Raw genomic sequence first — 20,758 nt, forward strand, 5'->3', positions numbered from 1 at the left:
GCTCAGAGTAGAGCAGCTGCTGCTCCACATCGAAAGGAGCCAGCTGAGGTGGTTCGGGCATCTGACAAGGATGCCCCCTGTGCGCCTCCTGGGTGAGGTGTTCCAGGCATGTCCCACCGGGAGGAGGCCCCGGGGCAGACCCAGGACACGCTGGAGAGATTATATCTCTCGGCTGGCCTGGGAATGCCTTGGTATTCCCCCGGATAAGCTGGAGGAGGTGGCTGGGGAGAGGGAGGTCTGGGCCTCTTTGCTTAGGCTGCTGCCCCCGCGACCCGGCCCCGGATAAAGCGGATGAAGATGGATGGATGGACCTGCATCTGTTACAGCAAGGGTTAGGGCTGTTCGATATAACGATATATCGGATGACGATATAAAAACATCTATCGTTTCATTTTACGCTATCGTTTGTTTCATGGTGTCACAAAATAAACTGTTTACGGCAATATTTTTTCATGGTTTTGATGGTCACTGTAGTGGCTATATTCATTTCTTAAAGTTCTCTCTTTCTCTTATATTTAATATAACCACACTACGGATGGACAAGTGCCTGCTTTTATGCATTGTCGTTAGCAACAATGACGGTAAAACCATCGCGTGTCCGCTTGTTTATCTTCCACATAAACCTTTCACAATAAAGCTCAAGCTCCTGTTGAGACTTTTCAAAATAAACTTAATAGTATAAGCGGAAGTTGGGGAGTGCCAGATCCTCTTCAATCTTAGGTTTCTGTAGTTGCACCTTAGCTACTCGAGGTCGTTTACCCTTCCAAATATAAGAGGAGATTATAGAATCTAGAGTTGTAAAGAAAGACTTGGGATGACGACTGGTAAAGATTGGGGGGGGGGGGAAGAAAAACCCCCCCACCAATTTTGAATCCTGGCAACGAGGGAAGTCTGAACAAAGCCACAGACTGAGCAGCAGGTGTATTCTTGCCTCAGTGTCCACCTTTGTTGTAGTTGTTGAACAATCAGAGTAGGTACTAATGGGGCAAAAGGGGCTTTAGTTTAAGTAAGATGACACCTTAGTCTGGCACAGGTGATAGATTCCTGACAGATTAGAGCAGCAGCAAGCAAGCATTAAATAGCCTTTCAAAAGGTCACTGAACAACATATTGATTTTAATTTTTTCTAGACAGAACTTGTTGACTAAAGTTGAAACACGTGGTGAGTCTGTTTGGACTTTTATAGAGGCCTGAAAGTACATAGCTATAAAGGAGGTGTGCTTGATGAATGTAAAACAGTGCTTGCTTCACCCCAGTGTTCTTGTTTCCTTATTACTGAGAATCAAAATCATATTTGAAGCTAAAATCTAATTAAGTGCTGAGCCTCACAACAACAATACCAATTTTACACAGCATTTGGTCAGATGTGTAGCAGTGAGATAACAAATAGGACTAAGACTTTCCTCCCAAGGTCCCGTGGTACTTCCCACTTCCCACAGCACCACAAACGAACACTAAAACAGTCTGAATGTCTCCTTTTTAGAGGTAAAGTATGGAAAGAGGGTTTTTTTGTTAGTGCAGCCAGCAGAGAAGTCATTTAGCTGTTATCCAAGGAAGCGTTTTACAATGAATCTCAGGATTTAAGCCTATGACCTTGGAGATACAAGTGTACTGACAGGCAAGAGCTGCAGTGTGAGTGTGGCATTTCTACAGAGTCAGGTGGGATCAGTTTACAGTTTAGCAGAGGACCTTTGGAGTAGCATGGAGCAAAGTCTGACATTAAGAGTACAGATTGAAACAGTTGGATGTCTGGGATTTTATGTGCAGTTGAGTAAAGCAACCTCATCTCAGTGTCAGACTGATCCATGGGCTTCTTTTCAGCCTTTTAACGATTTTGCCTGCTCCTATTCCAGAATTTTTTTCCTTTGTCCCCTTTGGAACTGCTCCCTGTGTGCCTTCACAAGCAAAAGGCGTTTGTGTAATAGACAAGCAGAAGGAAAGAGGGTGCCATTTTGTAGCAAGTCTTGGACACAAAATGGTTGCTACTTGTTAACCCTTTAAATGCCAACCGCATCTTGTACAGCAGACAAGAAGGTGTATTGGTTTTGGAGTTTTAAACTGACCCAGTAAGCACTATACCTTAGCAGTGGTAGACTAGAAAAGAAGTGCTAAATTATAATCAGCACAAAAGATGATCTTTACAAAGCCAAGTGATTTATGTTTGAAATGAGTAAGAAGGGTAGCACGATCCTTTTTTCTTCAGGTGTTTTGTTAATGGGAACCTACATTTATTTTTGGCTTGTGTTACACACATGTTAAAACGGCGTGTGGTTGAGGTAGCTTGTAGCTTGAAGCAATGAAGCAAAGCAGCAAACTTCATGAAGGCCAACTGAACGTGGTCTCCTGGACATGGAAACAATGTATCTTTACCAATACAATATTTTTGGAGTTTCATTTTGCAATCCAGATCTGTGCCACTTGAAAAGATTCATTTGCTGCCCATGACTCACATCTCCGAGGCCTCAAGGTTTTACCATGATCTTTCTGACACATGGCTCTTCCAGAATAATAAGCCAATAGTATAAACTAGTAAAATAAAACGCCAATTTAAAAATTACTTCTAAGGAAAAGCACAAAAATTAACAAGGGAAATAATATGTATTATTGACTTGACATTAAAATACTGCTTCCTTAAGTAGAAGTAAAGGGTAAAATCCTGTAGCTGTAGGGTAAACTGGAACTGCACAAACCAGCACTATTGCCAGCTTGACAAGCATTGACTTGCATGGACTGTCACAGCTGGCTTGGTTTGCAAGAACATGCTGCTCTGTTAAAGCTTACAGTGCTTTGGCCTTGCAAATTAGATAGAAGATACAGTGATGTAAATAAATCTAATTCTGTTATTATTTCCCCTTTTGGGGGGGTTGGGAGGGTATTGAACCATAATTCCTATATTTAAAAAAAAAAAACAAACAAAAACAGAAGCATGGCATGGGTCTAAAGCTGCTCATCTGATTTTGATCAGTGAATACTGTCCTGATAAGGTGATGGTTTCAATGGTTAGTGTCACATCTTACTAAATATGATGTTCTTATACTGAAAAATACAGTTCCGATTTGAGTGAAAACTATGAAAAAGTAAGCGGTTCATTGGGATGGGCCTACATTGTAATTGAAAAGTCTTTGCATTGTGGGGTAGGCAGAGCAGGTCAGCCACTATTCAGAAGGTCGGTGGTTCGATCCCAGGCTACCTCCTAGCTGCATGCCAAATATCCTTGGGCAAGATACTAACCCCATGTTTGTCTACTGGTGGTGGTCAGAGGGCCCGGTGGCGCCAGTGTCCGGCAGCTGTGGCTACAATGTAGCTTGCCGTCACCAGTGTGTGATTAGATTTTTGTGTTTAAATAAAGCCGTTGCTTTTTAAAGATCCTGATTCTTATAAGCACAACATAATTTGTCAAGTGCCACACTCATAAGTAAAGACAGAAAGCAGCCATGTCCCCAGTGAGGAGCACTGAACCCTGGCAGTCACTGCTGTGACTGAGTGAGAGGGAAGTGCTCACGCTGAGAGCAATGGCTAGATCACAGCTACTTATCCAACAAAAACTAAACTAAAAATGCAGTAACAATGTGTGGGAGGAAAAACTAAGTACACTCAAGTTTTCTATACCACTTCGTCAGTCTCTTAAATTGTTGTGAAGGAATTTTGGTCTGTTCTTCTTTGTTTCTTCAGTTCACTGAGGTTTGCGGGCATTTGTTTGTTCACTGCTGTCTTAAGGTCTGGTCAAGGTCTGGACTTTAACTAGGCCAATGCAACACATGGATTGTTTTCTTTTTCAAACGTTGCGTTCTAGATTTGCTACTGTGTTTGGGATGATTCTTCTGTTGCATGATCTAATTTGTACACGGTGCCAAAGCTACTGTTAGTACTCAAAGTGATGATGATGACAATAATAATGATGTTAACATATTTTATTTATTTTTGTTCTTTTACAGAAAACTGAAAAAACATCTTGAAGATTTGGATGGCAGCAGACATTTTACCACCAGGTAAAGAAGAATTTTAGTGTTAAGCTTTTGAGTGTGTTCTTTCTTTTTGTTTTAAAATGGCACATCTATGTCTTGAGTTCAGGACTGGTGTATAGGTAAGTAAACAAAACCGAAGTACATCAGGTAACCTAAATTAGCTCAAGTGGAATACGTTCCACAAACTAGCCCAATAAAAAATCAAAAACCGTATGTGATGTTTTTGAATTTTAAGTATTTGCTTACAAGATAATCGTGTGCACCTCTGGATCTCTTCCAGCACAGATCCCCTATTGTTTGCTCAGTTGAAGGTCCATTCTGGCCACTTGCCCCTGCGTTATTAACAAAGATCCAACATTTTCCCAAAGAAAAGAACTTCTGTTTTAAACTGACCTGAGTTTTGGATGTATCATCAAGACAGATGACAATAGATGGTTACTGGCTGTGACCCAGCAGTTTACAATTGAAGACTCATCATATTCCAAGCTAATAAGCAGCACATGAGTTGAGGAGTCCAGCCAGTCATATTTTTTTTCAACATTCAGTGGGATGTGCACTGGGAAGTTGTCCACCATTCACACAGGGATAGGGACAGAACAAGATTTCCATAGAGCAATCTACAAATAGCAGCAGCACTGAAAAGGGTCTGGATGTGTTTATCTGGAACAATAGTAGTCAAACTATTATTTAAAAAATGGATATTCACAAAGTCCCGTCGTTTGCCCTTGGCAATGTATGTTCGTCTTTCCAGGCCTACAGATTCTGCAGTTTCCTACTTCTAGAGTCCCATGGAGTGTGCATCCATACTCCTCCAACATGGGCTGAAGTAGTCAGTAGCCAGGCTACTTCTGGCTTGAAGTAGTCCATAGTCCAGTAATTTAGTCAGCTTTTTTTTAGTTGTTACCAAGTACCCAGAGTTTAACCATTAAGGGGATTTTTACATTAAACATTTCAGACAAACACTTGGCAACATCTTTCTACAATTCATGAACTTCAGAACATTCCCATAGACCAGGGGTCGGCAACCTGCGGCTCTTTAGTCCTTATAGTGCGGCTCCACGTGGTTTGGGAAAATAAATTTGAAGTATTTAGCTAAAGTGTATTTTATTTATGTTAGGTTTTTTTTATTATGTACTTCTAAATTGGAAGATTATTGTGACATTGAAATATAAAAATAAAATTATATTTTGATATTTTTTCATCGCTCAAAATAAGCGTCACACTCGCGGAAGCCGGTGTACCCGCTGAAACGCCGTGCATTTATAGAGACTTTCAACCCCAGGTAGGCCAGTTATGGATCTTCGGATCCACATTATGTCGGCAGCTGTTCTCCTCCGTGAACTATGTTAAAAACAAACACCGCTCACGCCTCACAGATGACAGCTTACAGTCCTGCGTGAAGATGAAAGTGACTTCGTACAGCCCCGATTTGCAGACGCTGTGTGCAGAGATTCAGGAGCAGAAGTCCCGTTGTAAACATACCACGGCAGACCCGACGATGTTTGCATGAACATGCTTTTCAGCATCTCTTTATTGACCACTTTTCACACACGGTTGCTGTACGCACACAGCCGGCTGTAGCTTTTCAGCTCACAGCCCGACATATACCAACAACAGCAGAGAGAGCACAGACGTTAAACGGCGAGCCACGATTGCGGGTGCCGCTCAGGTGCTGGGTGTCTTTCCTTTTGTTATATTTCTTTAAGAGTTCAAAATGTGTTAATTACATGAATAAAATGTAATTTTCTCTGTAGCACTTCATGGATTTCATAAGCAACACACTTTAGTTCACACAAAGCATAAAGGTAAAAAACAATATATACAGTGTTATCTTCATTTTAGATGTCAAAAAGTATTTGCGGCTCCCAGTGTTTTCTTTTGCGTGGAAACCGGCTCCAAATGGCTCTTTGGGTCTTAAAGGTTGCTGACCCCTGCGATAGACAATGGTGAAGAGATAAGATAAGATATACCTTTATTAGTCCCACAAGTGGGAAATTTCATGTTAAGGCTGCTGACCTATTGCACGCAATGGCGGTGTAATCTTACCCTCCGACCATACACACATTACACAAAAACATCACATGAGGAAGATAGGTCAGAGAGGTATAACAATGGAAAATGCACCACATGAGGAAAGATAAGGAGAAAAAAATAACTCCCCCCAGACTGAGCTCCAATAGGGAGATCCGTTTGAGAACAGAAAAAAAACACCTCTACATATAGCACATGAAAAAACTCTTAATACACCAAAGAACCACATGACAAGCAACAGGGGTGGGTAAAGGGTGAGAGACGGCCAATGTAGACAGTACATCTGGGCCTGGAGCCTATGTGCTGGTCCTCGATCCACCGTCAGCATCGGAAGGGAATAAGCGTCGAAGGTGTTTGGAGGGGGAGGGGGGATGAGTGTACATCTGCATGTGTATAAATGTCTGTGTGCGTGTGTGTATGTGTCCAGAGTTCAGCTGAGACAGTGTCCTTCGCCCTGCCAGGCTAAGTAAACAGTCTTCCAGCCAACCCAGGTGGCCTTGAATAGAATGGGAAGAACAGTCTAAACACAGTCATTATCAGGGTGTTTTTGTTCAGCTTCAGCCTTGAGACCGCAGCTGGCGCCGAAGGGGTATCCGCATGAAGTGATGGTGGTTTTTACTTTAGTGCGAACAACTCATATGATTTTCAAAGCTCTTCTAACAGTCTGACACTGGTCTCTCAATCTCCCGTTGGAGAGCCGCGAGCTTCTCCAAGATCTTATCCGTGCTGCACTCAATGAGCCCATTTTGAGAAACTCATGCGTCGTCCCATCGTTTCAATCCCAGCGGGCAGCCTTGTGGGGGTTTGAACAGCTGGTTCCGCTTTCTTAATTCTTCGATAAGTCAGGGCCAAGCCAGCTCTGATCAGCAAGAACCCTGTTATCATGGTTCCTAATAGGTCGATATCTTCTGCACTCAGGCTCACCTGAGCCCAGACTTCTTGTTAAGAAAAGGGTGTCAATTGCATTCAGGGACCAGTTGATCAAACCCATAATTCCTCTTTTAGGTTTTAGAGAACAGACTGTGAGAGTGTTCCAGGGAAAAGTAATACAAAAAACACGAGACTAGACAAGGACATGAGGCTAAGCAGGGAGGAGAGGCCTTCGTCACCATCTGGCCTTCGTCAAGAGCAGAAAAAAAGTTCCTCCTTCAACTAAACGTTTGGTACAAATGTCTGGAATGTGATTGGACATATGATAGAGCCTGACGGGTGTTATACTGTACGTATGAGTGCTTTAAATTGCACAAGTTTAAAGCATGTTTTTATTGTTTGTTTTTGTGTTTTTAAACAAAACAAAACAATGTTTAAAAACATTTGTTTTCTTGGATATCCCTTCTCCATGCATCTAACTTATCCGCTGCTGAGTCTGAGGACGAAAGCGTCAATAAGTTATAATGCATAGAGAGAAAGCCTTTCCCTTTTATATTCCCAACGCATACCACCTCTATTTTTGTTAACGGTGGAAGCTGATGTTAGTTGGGCAGTCATGTAATACCATCTGAGACTGGGGAGTTGGAGTCGTCCTATTTCATAGGTCAAGTAAAGTAGCTTTAGACAGAGCCTTGCCCTCCTATTACTTCAAATAAATTGGTTAAATAGTTTGTTTAAACTGTCAGAGAATAGAGTTGGCAGCAGAGGTGTTTGGAAATAATATAAAAAAAACTTTGTCATTTTTTAGTATATCTAGTATATCTATCTACCTATATAGGCAGATTTGACCATCGATTTAGTGCTTCTGTGACTTCTTTTACAAGTTGGTCATAATTTATTGAGGTCAGTACCTTGGGATCCCACAGGCAAATGAAACCACGAAGAGGCCGCTAGCAAAGCTGCAACCACGAAGTACCTGCAGAGGGTCAGGCAAGTCCTGAGGAGTAAGCTGAATGGTAAGAACAGATCCGGGCTAACGCCTACACCCTGCCTGTGATCAGTTACATTGCTGGAATAATAAGATGGCCAAAGGAGGAAATAGAAGCCACTGACATCAAGCTGGAGGGTTTCACACAAAGTCCAGCACCCTTAGGCTGTATGCTAAGCGTAAGGAAGGAGGCCGGGGACTGGTGAGTGTCAGTACCACAGTCCAGTGTTAGACAACAAACGCCCACGAATACATCAGGAAGATGCCCCCAACCCACCGCATGCTCAAGACTAAGAGGAGGAACCATCGTGGAAGGATAGGCCCCTGCACGGTACGTGCTACCAGCAGATAGAGGAAGTGGCTGACATCCAGAAGTCCTACCAGTGGGTGGACAAAGCTGGACTGAAAGATTATGTGAATTACCCTCAGAAGATCTACTAGATGATGTGAATGCAGCACTATTGGACAGTACCTATGGTACCAAAGTACGGTATCATTACCGAGACTAACCAGCTAACACTACGGCAGCAGTGATCAGTGAGATGCTTGGCTACAAGTTGAAAAGCCACACGAGCAGTACCCTAGGAGACTAGAGGCCAAAGTCAAGGTAGCACGAAAGGAGGTTAGCTAACTATCAGGGCTGCAGAAAGGTGCAATGAAGAATGTGGTACATCAGAGAGATAGAAGGCAGGAGAATAAACCAGCTGTTCCCCAGAACCAGACAAGATGAATTGGAGGAGATTGATGTGAAATTGATTAGAGAGAAGTATATAGAACTGTGAGAAGTGGTGAAATTATGGACAGTGGAACACAAACCTGAAACAGAAACTGTAAAAGTTGGACCTTTTACTTTCAGTAAAGCATCAGTTATAATTTGAAGGCAGATGTTCTCTGTTCCTGGTTTGCATCCCAATTCTTCAGTTTTGGCTACTGCTCAGCAAGTCATTGGCACCGCAGGCCATGCCACATACCCCGATTGGCCGACTGAGGCCAGGGAGCCACCTGGCCAAACCTAAGCCCACCCCGTGTGACTGAGAGAGGGAATCGGCCTGGACCGTCGGCACCCCCAGCCACAGGTGCAGCAACAGGGCAATGACAGCTCGGGCAGCCGCCCACTTCTCCAGCAGCAACAGCGAAGCTGGAATCAAATTAGTAGGTCGATGATCTGTGCCTGCTACTGTGCCAAACATATTGTTTGGAGTTCTGTGCAAAGAGTGGAGTTTTATTTCTTATTAAACCAAAGACTTTTTTCTTTAAAATGCCGTATGGGTCTCATAGTTGCTCAGATCTAGCTGCTCTACCATAAAAGTCTGTAAGGCAGGGGTGGGCAACTCCAGGCCTCAAGGGCCAGTGTCCTGTAGGTTTTAGATGATCCAACACAGCTGATTCAAATGGCTAAATGACCTCCTCAACATGTCCTGAAGTTCTTCAGAGGCTTGGTAACAAACTAATTATGTGATTCAGGGGTGTTGACCCAGGGTGATATCTAAAACCTGCAGGACACCGGCCCTCAAGGCCTGGAGTTGGCCACCTCTGCTGTAAGTGCTGCCTATTTGGTCATCTATTATGACACCTGAAGCTCCATTACAATACTGGGATTTGGGCACCCCCCTGACCAAGAATCAACTGACTTAGATATTAGGTATGGCCAGAAAGCCTACTGAAGAGGTTCTCAACTTGGTGGCTTCCATGGTGTCAGTTTCATTAGCCTTGTAAATGCGGACTCATCAAGTTGTAGACACAGGCCTTTCTCAGATATTATTTGGAGTGCCATAGCGGATGTGAATACTTCCAAAATAAGAGATTGTAGTTGCAGAGAAAACAGTTATAAAATATTTTTTCATATAATTTTTGACTGTAGAGTGGTGGCAATACCAATTTGATCATTGAAACTTTAATTTATACTAACAACAGCAGTGTGAAAGAGGTGTGATGTGTTTTTTGTGATGTTTTCTGTAGCTTGTAAAATGTTCAGAGCAATAAAAATATTCATTTTAATTTTTACACAGGTTTCCAATCAGATGTAATTCACATTTCTCTGGACAGTCCATAGATGTTTAAAATAAGGTGAGATTTTTTTATTTTTTTTTTTATTTTTCTGTGGATGGTTTTGGTTTTAATTTGTATTTATTCATTCTTTGTTTATCTGTGTTTTCAGGCTACAGTAAGCCTTAGTTACTACTCCGTATTGAGGATGGCGCATGGGTGGGATTCATATTTCCATAATCCCCCACCTCTACCATCAGATCCAGGGACTTTGAGAAGGACATCTGAGTCAGATGGGTGCCTTTCCCATCATATTGAGGACTTCACTGGACATCATGGCTTTGCCAGCGCTGGTGCTTCACATGAAGCCCCTGTCTTTAACTCGGACTTTAACACAAACTATTGCTCAGACCCCAGTGTTGTGAATTCCAGGTCAGATTATGTTTATCAAAGATACTGTGGTGAAACACAATGGCAAGCTGATGGAGAACAAATGGGAAAGGATTACTTGCAACGATGTGAAAATGGTAATATCCCGGATTTTGCTGCAGACGGATTGCAAACATCTGACTCTTTTCCATCATCTTTTGGAACAGACTTTCAAGGACTTAAGGAAGATTATGAAATGCCAAGTACATCATTTCTTGAGAACTACTCAGATGTCAGTAGCTGCTCTGATGCAGACGCTGGTGAAACAAGACCACCTTGTAAATTCATGGCAAGTAAGTCCTATTCAAATCCTAAAACTGATGGTTCCGAAAAACAAGGCTCATCATCATGGTTTTTTACTCATACGGATAATATGACTTTTCCGACTGAGAGTTTGTGTTCAGATATGTCGGAGACTGATGTACTTTTATCGTCAAATTTGAAGGCACGACAAAACATAGTTCAGTCTCCAGAGGACAGTTTGGAAAAATTAGAGAAAACAGTTACATCATACACAGGACATCATCAGTCCTCTACTACCTCCTACATGAAGACAACTACCAAGAGCAAAACTGAGCTTGAAATAAGTGAATACGGTGGTTTCCAAGATGAAAAACAAAGGAAAGATGTGGAGGGAGATCTTGCACATACTCATTCAGACCTCTTGATAAGTGAAAACTTTGGTCATGGAATAGATGAGTATCCAGATGACAGTGAGGAAAAGCAAATTACTTCAGCTTCTCCAAATATCATAAGTACGTTAAAATATGATCAAGTTCCCATAAATGAAAATGGCTCACAAAAGGACATGAAAGAACTGTTGAACCAAGAAAAGGCAGGACTTAATCATCCAAACTCAGCAGATGGTCAAAATGGAAATATGGGTCAAGATGTGCAAAACAATGATGAGGTCTTTGAAGGGGAAACGAGAGAATCAGATTTACTTGAAAACAAGATTTCAGATGAACATAAATCCCAAATTCCCAAATCCAACAGAGGTCAACTTGAAAATAAGGATTCTGACTGCCAGAAGAAAGAAATTCAGACAGATGCCATTAAATCCTCCAAGGCATCCAATTCTAATGCTTCTACACAACAACTGTGGAAATGCACAAGGACCAGTCATGATGTTAAATCTAACTTATTATCTACACAAAAGTCTGATGAAAGTGTGGCTGGTGAAGTTTTTAGAAACCTTGATGAGCACAGTGAAGATCTGTTGAGCGATGTCAGTATTTCAGGGCTTTCAGAACCAAGTTTGATGCTTAAAAGCTGCAGCAACAACATACATCTCAATGTAGATGAAGTACAAGCAATTGCAGGAGAAAAGTCAAACGTTGAGATTTCTCCTGATCCAGAATGTAGTGGCCGAACTGACACTAAAGACTATTTATGTATGGACACTAAAGATGAGAACAAGCAAGGTGCAGGCGTTCATGTAGGATCCTGTTTAAAGTTGAACAGCTTGAGCCAAGGTGCAAATGCCCATGTAGACACAGAACTTTCAAGTGCAGCAGAGAAGACAAATATGACTTTTTCTTCAGATTCAAATTGCAGTCATCTCTCTGCCAGTAATGAAGGTCTTTCTACAAATACTAATGACTTGAACAAAGACAGTGTTGCCACTCATCCAGATTCCTCCTTGCAACTGCAGACGCCTGGTACGGATACACATCCCTCTCTAGAAATGGAAGACACTAGTCAATCGGAAAAGAAAAACCCAACCTCTCTTCCAGATCAAGATCATAGTGATCTCAATATCACCAGAGACAGTCTTTCTATTGACATCACTGACAAGGACAGGCAAGGTGTTGATCATCATTCAGAATCCTGTTTGGAGCCAGAGAGCTTAAACACAGATACACATTCTTGTCAAGAAAGGACATTTAAAACTTCGCTAGAAACAACCTCGGTCTCCTCTCCAGATCAAGACTGTAGTGGATCCAGTGTCACTGTTGATACTAGCAACAAGAATCTCAGCCATTCAGAATCTCCTTTTAAACAAAAGAGCTTAAACACAGATGTGCAAACCTCTGTAGAAATGGAATTCAAAAGTCAGTCTGAGAAGAAAAACCCTACCTCCCCTCTAGATCAAGACTGTAGCAGCCCTAGTGCAACCTGTAAAAGTCCCTTTGTTGATGCTGTTGACAAGAACAAGGGAAGCGTTGCTGCTAATCCAGAATCCTCCCTTCAGTTAGAGTACTTAAACACAGACACACATCCTCTTCTAGAAGGAAGCAAGGAAAGTCCAACCTCCCCTCCAGATGTAGATTGTAATTGTCCCAACATCACCAGTGACAGTCTTTCTGTTAATAATACTGACAAGAACAAGCAAACTGTTCCTAGTATTTCACAATCCTGTTTAAGCACAGACACGTGTCCCTCTAAAAAAATGGAAATCAAAACCTCTTCTCCAGATCAAAATTGTGGCAACACCACTGTAACCGGTGACGGTATTTCCATTGACACTAGTGACGATAACAAGCAAAGTGTTGCTGCTAATCCAGACTCTTCCCCACTGAAAGAAAGCTCCAACACAGACACACATGGCTGTGTAGAAAATGAATGTATAAGTCCCGCTGATAAGGCAAGAGCAACCTCTTCCACAGATTATGAATCTAATAGCCATGTGGTGACAAGTGACTGCAACAGGCAAAGTCCTAATAGTTTAGAATCCTGCTTGCAATCAAAACCCTCAAGTTCCAACACAAATTTTTCAGACTGGGCAAGTTCAGAAGTGAACGCAAAGACAACCTGTTCTCTTGATCAGCAGCAATCACTACGTGAAAGTCCAGTTGGCCAAGAACCTCTGGGTCTTGGGGAGGATTGGTCTGAAAATGCTAGAGACTCATTTGAAGACATGGACATCTCTACAGAAGAACAGCCAGACATGCTGTATGGTGAACCTCTGTCCAGAGATGACTCCTCATGTGACACTAATGAATCACAGTATAAAGAAGCATTTGTTACTGAAACTGATGGGAAGAACATGGACCATTCAGGAGGACAAGCTCCGCAACTAAAATCCGCAGCTGAAATGAGGAAAATGCTGCAACCTGTTGTAATATTGAAGAGTTTGGAGTCAGAAAATGGAACAAGTGACTCGTATTACTGTGCAGATTGCAAACACACAACTTATAGCACAGATCAATCAATTGAACACTACCATTGTTGCCATACAGTGAACAATTTTGACTTTTGCAAAAGTTGCAGTCTCTATTTGGTGAAAAATGAACAAGCTCGAAAACATTTGTGTGGTGACGTTAAAGACGGGTCTCAGCGTCCTTCAGATCCTAGCCCACAGAAAAAGGGAAATCGCCAAGGCAACCATAGGTGCAATAGGTGCAGACTGACATTTTCAAAAGTAATGCATTATATCAAGCACATGCGGACTCACACTGGGAAAACACCATTTAGGTGTAATGACTGTGGCTCTTATTTTGCACAAGGCGGGAGCCTGAAAAGACACAAGCGTGTACCTGGTAGATGCAAGCAGTCCAACCTCCCAGCTAAAAATCCTGATGTGGCTGTGAGACAAACTGACACACCAAAACAAAAGGATGGGGTGCAAAGTAACATAGATATGCCAAAATGTTTTGTTAAGCTTTTCGACATCTCCCAGACAAATCTATGTGGATTATGTGGTAAAACCTTCCCTACTGCAGAAAAGGTTAAAAAGCATCTCTATAAAGTACACCATGGAAAGGGTACAGTAGTGTCGTTAAACCAGAGTCCCACAGCAGTCAGTGAGAGTGATGAAAAGCACGAGAAAACTCAAGAAGTGGAGAATGATATAATAGGAAAATATAAATGTCCTCTATGCCCACGGCTTTTTAAGTACTCTTACAATCGAGCGCGACATTTGCGTGACTGTGTTCGAGATGCGATATATGGTGGCAAGGAAAAAATTGCTGGTAAATATCGATGTCCTTTGTGCCACACTATGTTCACTATGACATCCAATCGATATAGGCATATTAAAACAAGCTGCCTCAGAGAATTTCTTAATCAACTAGCAAAAGAGAAAGCAAAAGAAAGGACAACGGTTGAGAAAGAAACAGTGGAAAGAAAGCAAAAAACACAAACGGTTGAAAAAGAGCAGAAAATGCAAACGAGGGAAAAGGAGAAGAGAAAACAACCACCATCAGCTTTGACAACCTCCACGTCTGTGCCACGATACAAATGCAACCTCTGTCCTGCAGTTTTTTGTTACGCTTCTGGAAAGTACAGACATATGAAGAAACACGAGTTGTTTAAACTCACTGGGAAAATTATCAGGTACCGGAATTCCATTTTCTCCACCAAGAGTAATCCTGAAACTTTAAATGGTACACAGAATGAAGATGGAAAGGAAAACTTGAACTCAGCTGAAGCAAAGAGCAATCTCAGTTGTCGCTTCTGTGGTAAATATTTCAGCTCTTCACAGTCACTGAAGAAGCATGAACGCAATCACCGCGGTGAGAGACCATACCGCTGTCTGGAATGTGGAAAGGGATTCAAGAAGCGATCCCATCTGATTGCTCACAAAATTATTCACCAGAGGAGGATACAGTGCACTGTCTGCAAAAAGATTCTACCGACTATTGGAGAACTGATCCAGCACAGAAGTTCACATCTAAGGAGGGGAACGCTTCAATGTCCAGACTGTACTATGCAGTTTCAGCATCCCGCACATCTCCTCAGACATCTAAAAACCCACAAAAAAAGAGAAAACAGGGCACTTAGACTTGAAGAGGGAACAGAATCAAATCTTCAGCAAACCTTGGAATCTGTGGAAGAAGAGGATGAACCAAAGCAAATGCAGTGTTCCTTATGTAAAGAAGTATTTGATGATGCCCAAGTTCTAAGAAAACATTGTCTCACCCATATATCAGGGTCTTCTTCAAACCAGTGTCCATTTTGCAAACGAAATTTTAACAATCGCCGCTATTTATTGCGCCATATGATCAAACACACTGGGGACAAACCCTTCTCTTGCGCCAATTGTGGAAAACAGTTTTACCGTAACATATGCCTTAAAATTCACAGTCAGAAGTGTTCCCCTCCTGAAACCCGAACTCTCGAGTCTGAAACAAAGACAAAAACACTATATCCGTGTCCCTATTGTCCACGGAAATTTTCTAAGAAAGACCGTTGGAAAAATCATCAGCATGCCCACAAGATAAATTCTGTGCATCCATGCTCAAGATGTGGGCAGTACTATGGACCTAATAAAATGAAACAACATCAGAGGAACTGTGAAGAGACAACAGAGCTGAGCACTGGCTTATCTCATGACACCAACTATAATAAAAGCAGTCTACCAACAAACCAGGATACTCCTAAAATGTCTACACAGCCCAATGCAACCACTCTGCTTCAGTTTAAATGCCCCTACTGTACCCGGAGGTTCAGGTTCAGGTCATTATTCTTGAGACATCTGGTCTCACATACTGGTGAGCAACCATATGCCTGTATGCACTGTGGTCAGAGATACAGATCAAAGACATTATGTTTGCAGCATGAAGCTTTCTGTGACGGTGTTAACAAAGATGCGCTATCAAAACTCAAAAGCACTGCTGCAACGAAACCTCCCAACATTCCTTCTGCCATAGAGGCAGAACCAAAGCCCAATGCACATGGTGAAACGGAGTACAAGTGCAAATTCTGCACCAAGACTTTCATGAAACCAAGGTACCTGAGACGTCACATTCTGACACACAATGAAGTAAAACCATATCGCTGTAAGGCCTGTGATAGCTGCTTTTCAAGGTACGATCATCTGAAAGTACATCAGACTCGCTGCAAAGGTAAAAAAACAAGGTTGGAGGTCCGTATTCCCAAAATCAGTTTAGAAGATGTTGGCAAAGGTTGGCAAAATAAGTTTGGCATTGAGAGTGCTAAAGAGCAGGAGATGTTTGAGTGTAAGGTCTGTTCTAGAAGCTACACAACTCAGTCTAAACTTTCCCGACATTTCACCATGTTCCATGCCACAAAGTTATTCAAGTGCACACGCTGCGGCTCCTCATTCGCTCATGAAAAATCTCTGAAAAAGCACAAAAAGATGAGAAGGTGCAGAAAGGTCTTGAGGGAAACAGCAGCTGCTTTACTGCAGGGAACCTGTCCTCCAGCAGAAAACATGCCAGGATCTCTTGATGGGATCAGAAGCCAAATGCTGAAGAGGATCCAGCCTTGCTTTAACAAGAAGTACAAGTATGTTTGTAGCTATTGCCCCCGTGTTTTTGGAAACAGCTGGCAGTTAGGTGTTCACAACCGCCTGCACACAGGAGAGAAGCCATATTCATGTGATTATTGTGGTGAGAGATTTATAAGGAAGGATTATGTCCAGCGTCATTTTCCAAAGTGCCCCAAGAAACACCAGACAAGTACAGTTCTCTGTGACCTATGTGGTGGCTTTTTCCCTGCAAGCAAGCTTGAAAATCACAAGAAAGGTTGTGGTTTAACAACAAGCTCATCACCAGTTTTCCAAAGCCAGCAGTCAGCCACTCATGACCCACCAAAAGGCTTTTCTTGTGCATACTGCAGCTCCCGATTTCTGCTTTTTTCACAGCTCCAAGAGCATTTTTTGAGCACGCACAAGCTGGAAACAATGACTCATCCAGTGTCAACTGCCCCCCTACAGCAGCTTCTGTCAGGCATCAAAGAAGAGCCTGTGGATGAGAGTTGTGATGAAAGACTTAGTGACAATTTAACACAAAGTCTTAATACCGCTATTAATATGGAGCCCTCCAAGCAGTTTTTTTGCCAACAATGTAATATGTTCTTTGCAAACAAAGCGGGACTAACTGGTCATCTCCGTACACATGCAGTGGGCCATCCTTTTAACTGCAAGTCCTGCAATAAGGGCTTCTGGAATAAAAGTCTCCTCCGAAACCACTACAGGAAGTGTAGAAATGGACGTATTCCAAACCAGCAGTTGGAGACACCTTTAAAAGCAAATTTTGATTTTGCTCTTAATCACTCTGCTCTTGCGTTTGGAGGCGGCTCTACAATGACTAGCACTGGGCTTTTCTGCAACGATGATTTAATGGACGAATCAACAAAAAATTCAGAAGGAAATGAGGTGCAAAGCAGCTCAAGTAAAGAGAAGAAAGCCGTGCAGTATCAATGTTCAGAATGTGAAATGAGCTTCACAGATGGCTTAGTGCTCATCAGTCACCTTGAAGACCATGGAAGACAGGAACAAGAGAAAAAGCGCAATACATGTCCTAAGTGTGGGCGGGTGTGCACTAGTCAAGGAAATCTGGAAAAACACATGAGGATGCACACAGGCGATCAGAAATTCCCTTGCTTCGACTGCTCCAAGCTGTTCTATACCAGGTCTGATCTTGAAGCCCACAGAACGTGTCACGATCTAAGCAGGCCATATGCTTGCAAACTGTGTAATCAGCGGTTTTGGACAAGACCATCTTTATGCAGCCATTATAGGGAGGATCATGAAGATGATGTATTTAGTTGTCGATTCTGCAGCAAATCGTATGCAGTAAAAAAATCACTAGCAAGACACTACAGAAACTGGCATCCAAAACAGTATAAGGATATCAAGGCTGCTGTGAGGGAAAAGAGCAGCAGCGAACAGCACTCAAGCAGCCAAGTGAGCACAGCTGGTGACAGCGAGGAGGATGAAAATAACGGCAGCGAAGACAGTGACTCAGACTCCGCACCATACTTCCCGTGCCACGTGTGCGGAAAGACCTTCCCAACGTCAGAAAGCCTTGAGGATCACCAGCTCTGTCACCTGGGTGAAAAGCCGCATGAATGTGAACAATGCGGTAAATGCTTTTTCCAGGCATCTCAGCTGCAGCAGCATCATCGAATGCACAAGTCTGAATTTCAGTGTCAAACATGTGGCAGAGGGTTCATGTCTCTCTTTGCCCTGCGTAACCACAAGCACAGTCATGGTAAAAGTCGCTCACATCGTTGTTCCAAGTGTCACCTATTTTTCAATGGACCTTTGCAGCTAGCAGAGCATATGTCGACCCACCGTGAAGAGAATTTTCCATGTGATATTTGCAATCGTGTGTTTCTGTCAAAGAGTAGCAGAGCTGAACACTGGAAAACCCATTCCACATCAAGTGACCATCCTTCACCTTCAGTGTCAAGGGGAGAACGTGAACAACCTGCCTCACGCTCTGAAAGCTCATTTGTATTCACCTCAGAGCTTAAATACCGCTGTGGTGTTTGTAGCGAGCGCTTCAGAGATCCAGAGGAGCTCTCAGAGCATGGCTGCATGGAAGCTAAAGAGCGACCATACTCTTGCACCGAATGCAATAAACATTTTCTTCATGCATCTCATCTGAAAAAGCACAGGAATACCCATCAACAGTTACAGTCCAATCGTATATATTCTTGTAATCAATGCAACAGTAGCTTTGCTTCCTCTCAGCTCTTCTTGACCCATCTTAAGAGCCATATTGGCACTGTAGCAGAAATTAAACAAGAACTTGATGATGAAGATGGTGAACCATCACATGTTTTTAAGTGTCCAGTTTGCAGCCAGTGTTTTCCATGTGCCATGGATCTGTTTCATCATTTCCCAACGCATCCTGATGGTACAATTGAAAAAATTAAATTTGCCTCTGGAAGCAAGCTTAAGGAACACGAGCAGTATAAGCTGACCTCAGCTGCTGAATATGAATGCACAGAGTGTGAGCAGGGCTTTTTGGGAGAAGCTGCTTTCCGCCAGCATAAGTGTTCCGGGCAACAGCAGGCAACAAAAACAGAATGCTCAAATCCATCCTCTAAAAAATCCAGCCCATCATATTTTCAAGCAGCGGAGGAGGAGGAGGAGGAGGAGGAAGAGGTCGATGTTACAGGAGACGACTTGTACAACTGCCTTGTCTGCTCAATGCGGTTCACCTCTAAAAATGTCCTTTTGGAGCATCAAAATAAAGAACATCCAAATGAGAAGCCATTCACATGTGAGCTTTGTGGAAAAACATTTGCCAGGAAGCGATACCTGAAAGAGCACGAGCGCAGGCATCGTCAGAAAGCCCAAAACGAAACTCAGGCTGAGAATAAGTTCAAATGTTCCCAGTGCGAATGCAAATTCACTACAGCCCAAGAGCTGTCTCTGCATATGAGAAAGCACGCTGAAAAAGACGTTGGAGAGTACCGATGTGACATGTGCTACAAGTCATTTAGCCAGTGGTCTCTTCTTAAACAGCACCAAGAAAGTCATGTTGGTGAGGTTGTGTATGAATGCACAGAATGTGACAAAGCCTTTGCTTTTCCTCACCTGCTGGAGGAACATCAACAAACTCATGCGGGGTCCACTGAGTAATGGTTCCTAAATACCACATACTTTAGTTACAGGTATTCAAGGGAAGTTAAGGTGTCTTCAAACCCTCTTCATGCCTTACATCTAACAGTAAATCTCCACTTGTAACTGATAATTAGAATTACTCCTTATTTGTTTCCTCTTGTGCGTACTTGGAAAGCACTTGGAGAGATATGAGACTAAGATTTTCTGTGATGGATCTTCTCCTGGGTTTTTATTCCCCTTGTATATAATTTTAGTTCTGATGTTGGGATTTGTATACAATAAATAAGTAACATAGTTTCTTGACAGTATTTGTAAAATTGTCAAAAGAAGTTTAATATTCTGTTTAAACAGAAAAGGCATGACAGAATAATGTCTTGGATTAAGACTTAGATTTCTGATCATATATTTTTGTTTGTTTGTTCGGCATATATTTTGAAATAGTTTTAAACAGTTTTTTTTTTTTGGTTTTTGTCGGTATGTAAAGTAGACTTTACACTGGTCATTTTAATCCATTGATATTTTGTATGGTATGACCGTTCATGTAAAAAGTATATATGTCTATATATATATAATTTGTAGATTTTAGTTTCTTTTCCTTTGATTGTCAAAGGGTGCTTTTTGATAAAGAAAAATATCTTGTACACTCAAAAGATATTCTGATTGAATTTTCTTTCCACAAACTGATGTTACTTTTGAGAAATTTGAGTTCATGCATTTAAGTAAAGTCAGTGAGGAAAGCTATCTGTGTCTTTGTGTATTTGTTTGCTCTGGGGAAAAACTAACAGAATAGAAGCTGTGAAATTTTTTTAGCTTGTCAGGAAAATGATTAATTTAACAGGAACAGCTGATTGGAGGAATTCACCAACCAAAATTAAAATGATAAAGTTTTTCCAAAATTCGTACATGTTCTTACTTTTTTTTTTCTTTTTGCTGAAGACCATTATCAATTTGAGAACTCAAGATGATGACCGTTTTCACACAGTCGACAAAAAAATACATGGGGGGGTTGTCTGTTTTTTCAGATAAAATAAAATGGACTTGCATTTTTCTGGTGTCAAATACTTGTTCAACCATGCTGAAGTCAGCTTTAGAAGACTTAAATAGTTAAATTTTATTAAAGTAATTTTCAATGCAAACTGATTTTTTTGGTTGTAGTAGAAGTAGTAATACCTTTATTCTTCAATCACATCAGGATGGACCCTGTTACATTACTCAGTAGTTCCTT

General features: G+C 41.9%; 1 protein-coding gene across 1 annotated transcript in view; it reads left to right on the forward strand.

Moving 5' to 3' along the window:
• Positions 1–19,794, forward strand: part of znf1035 (zinc finger protein 1035) — a 29,350-nt gene extending 9,556 nt beyond the window's left edge. Inside the window, exons 2-4 of the mRNA XM_085366147.1 lie at positions 3,935–3,988; positions 9,863–9,920; positions 10,012–19,794. Of these exons, the coding sequence (XP_085222273.1) occupies positions 10,048–19,551 (9,504 nt within the window). The 5' untranslated portion in view covers positions 3,935–3,988; positions 9,863–9,920; positions 10,012–10,047 and the 3' untranslated portion in view covers positions 19,552–19,794. The remainder of the gene's footprint in view (positions 1–3,934; positions 3,989–9,862; positions 9,921–10,011) is intronic.
• Positions 19,795–20,758: the final 964 nt, after the last annotated feature.

Source organism: Diplotaxodon limnothrissa, linkage group LG11 (genome assembly GCF_057381915.1).
Source record: "Diplotaxodon limnothrissa isolate DT_005_m linkage group LG11, D_limnothrissa_male_GT1.1, whole genome shotgun sequence".
NCBI lineage: Eukaryota > Metazoa > Chordata > Actinopteri > Cichliformes > Cichlidae > Diplotaxodon > Diplotaxodon limnothrissa.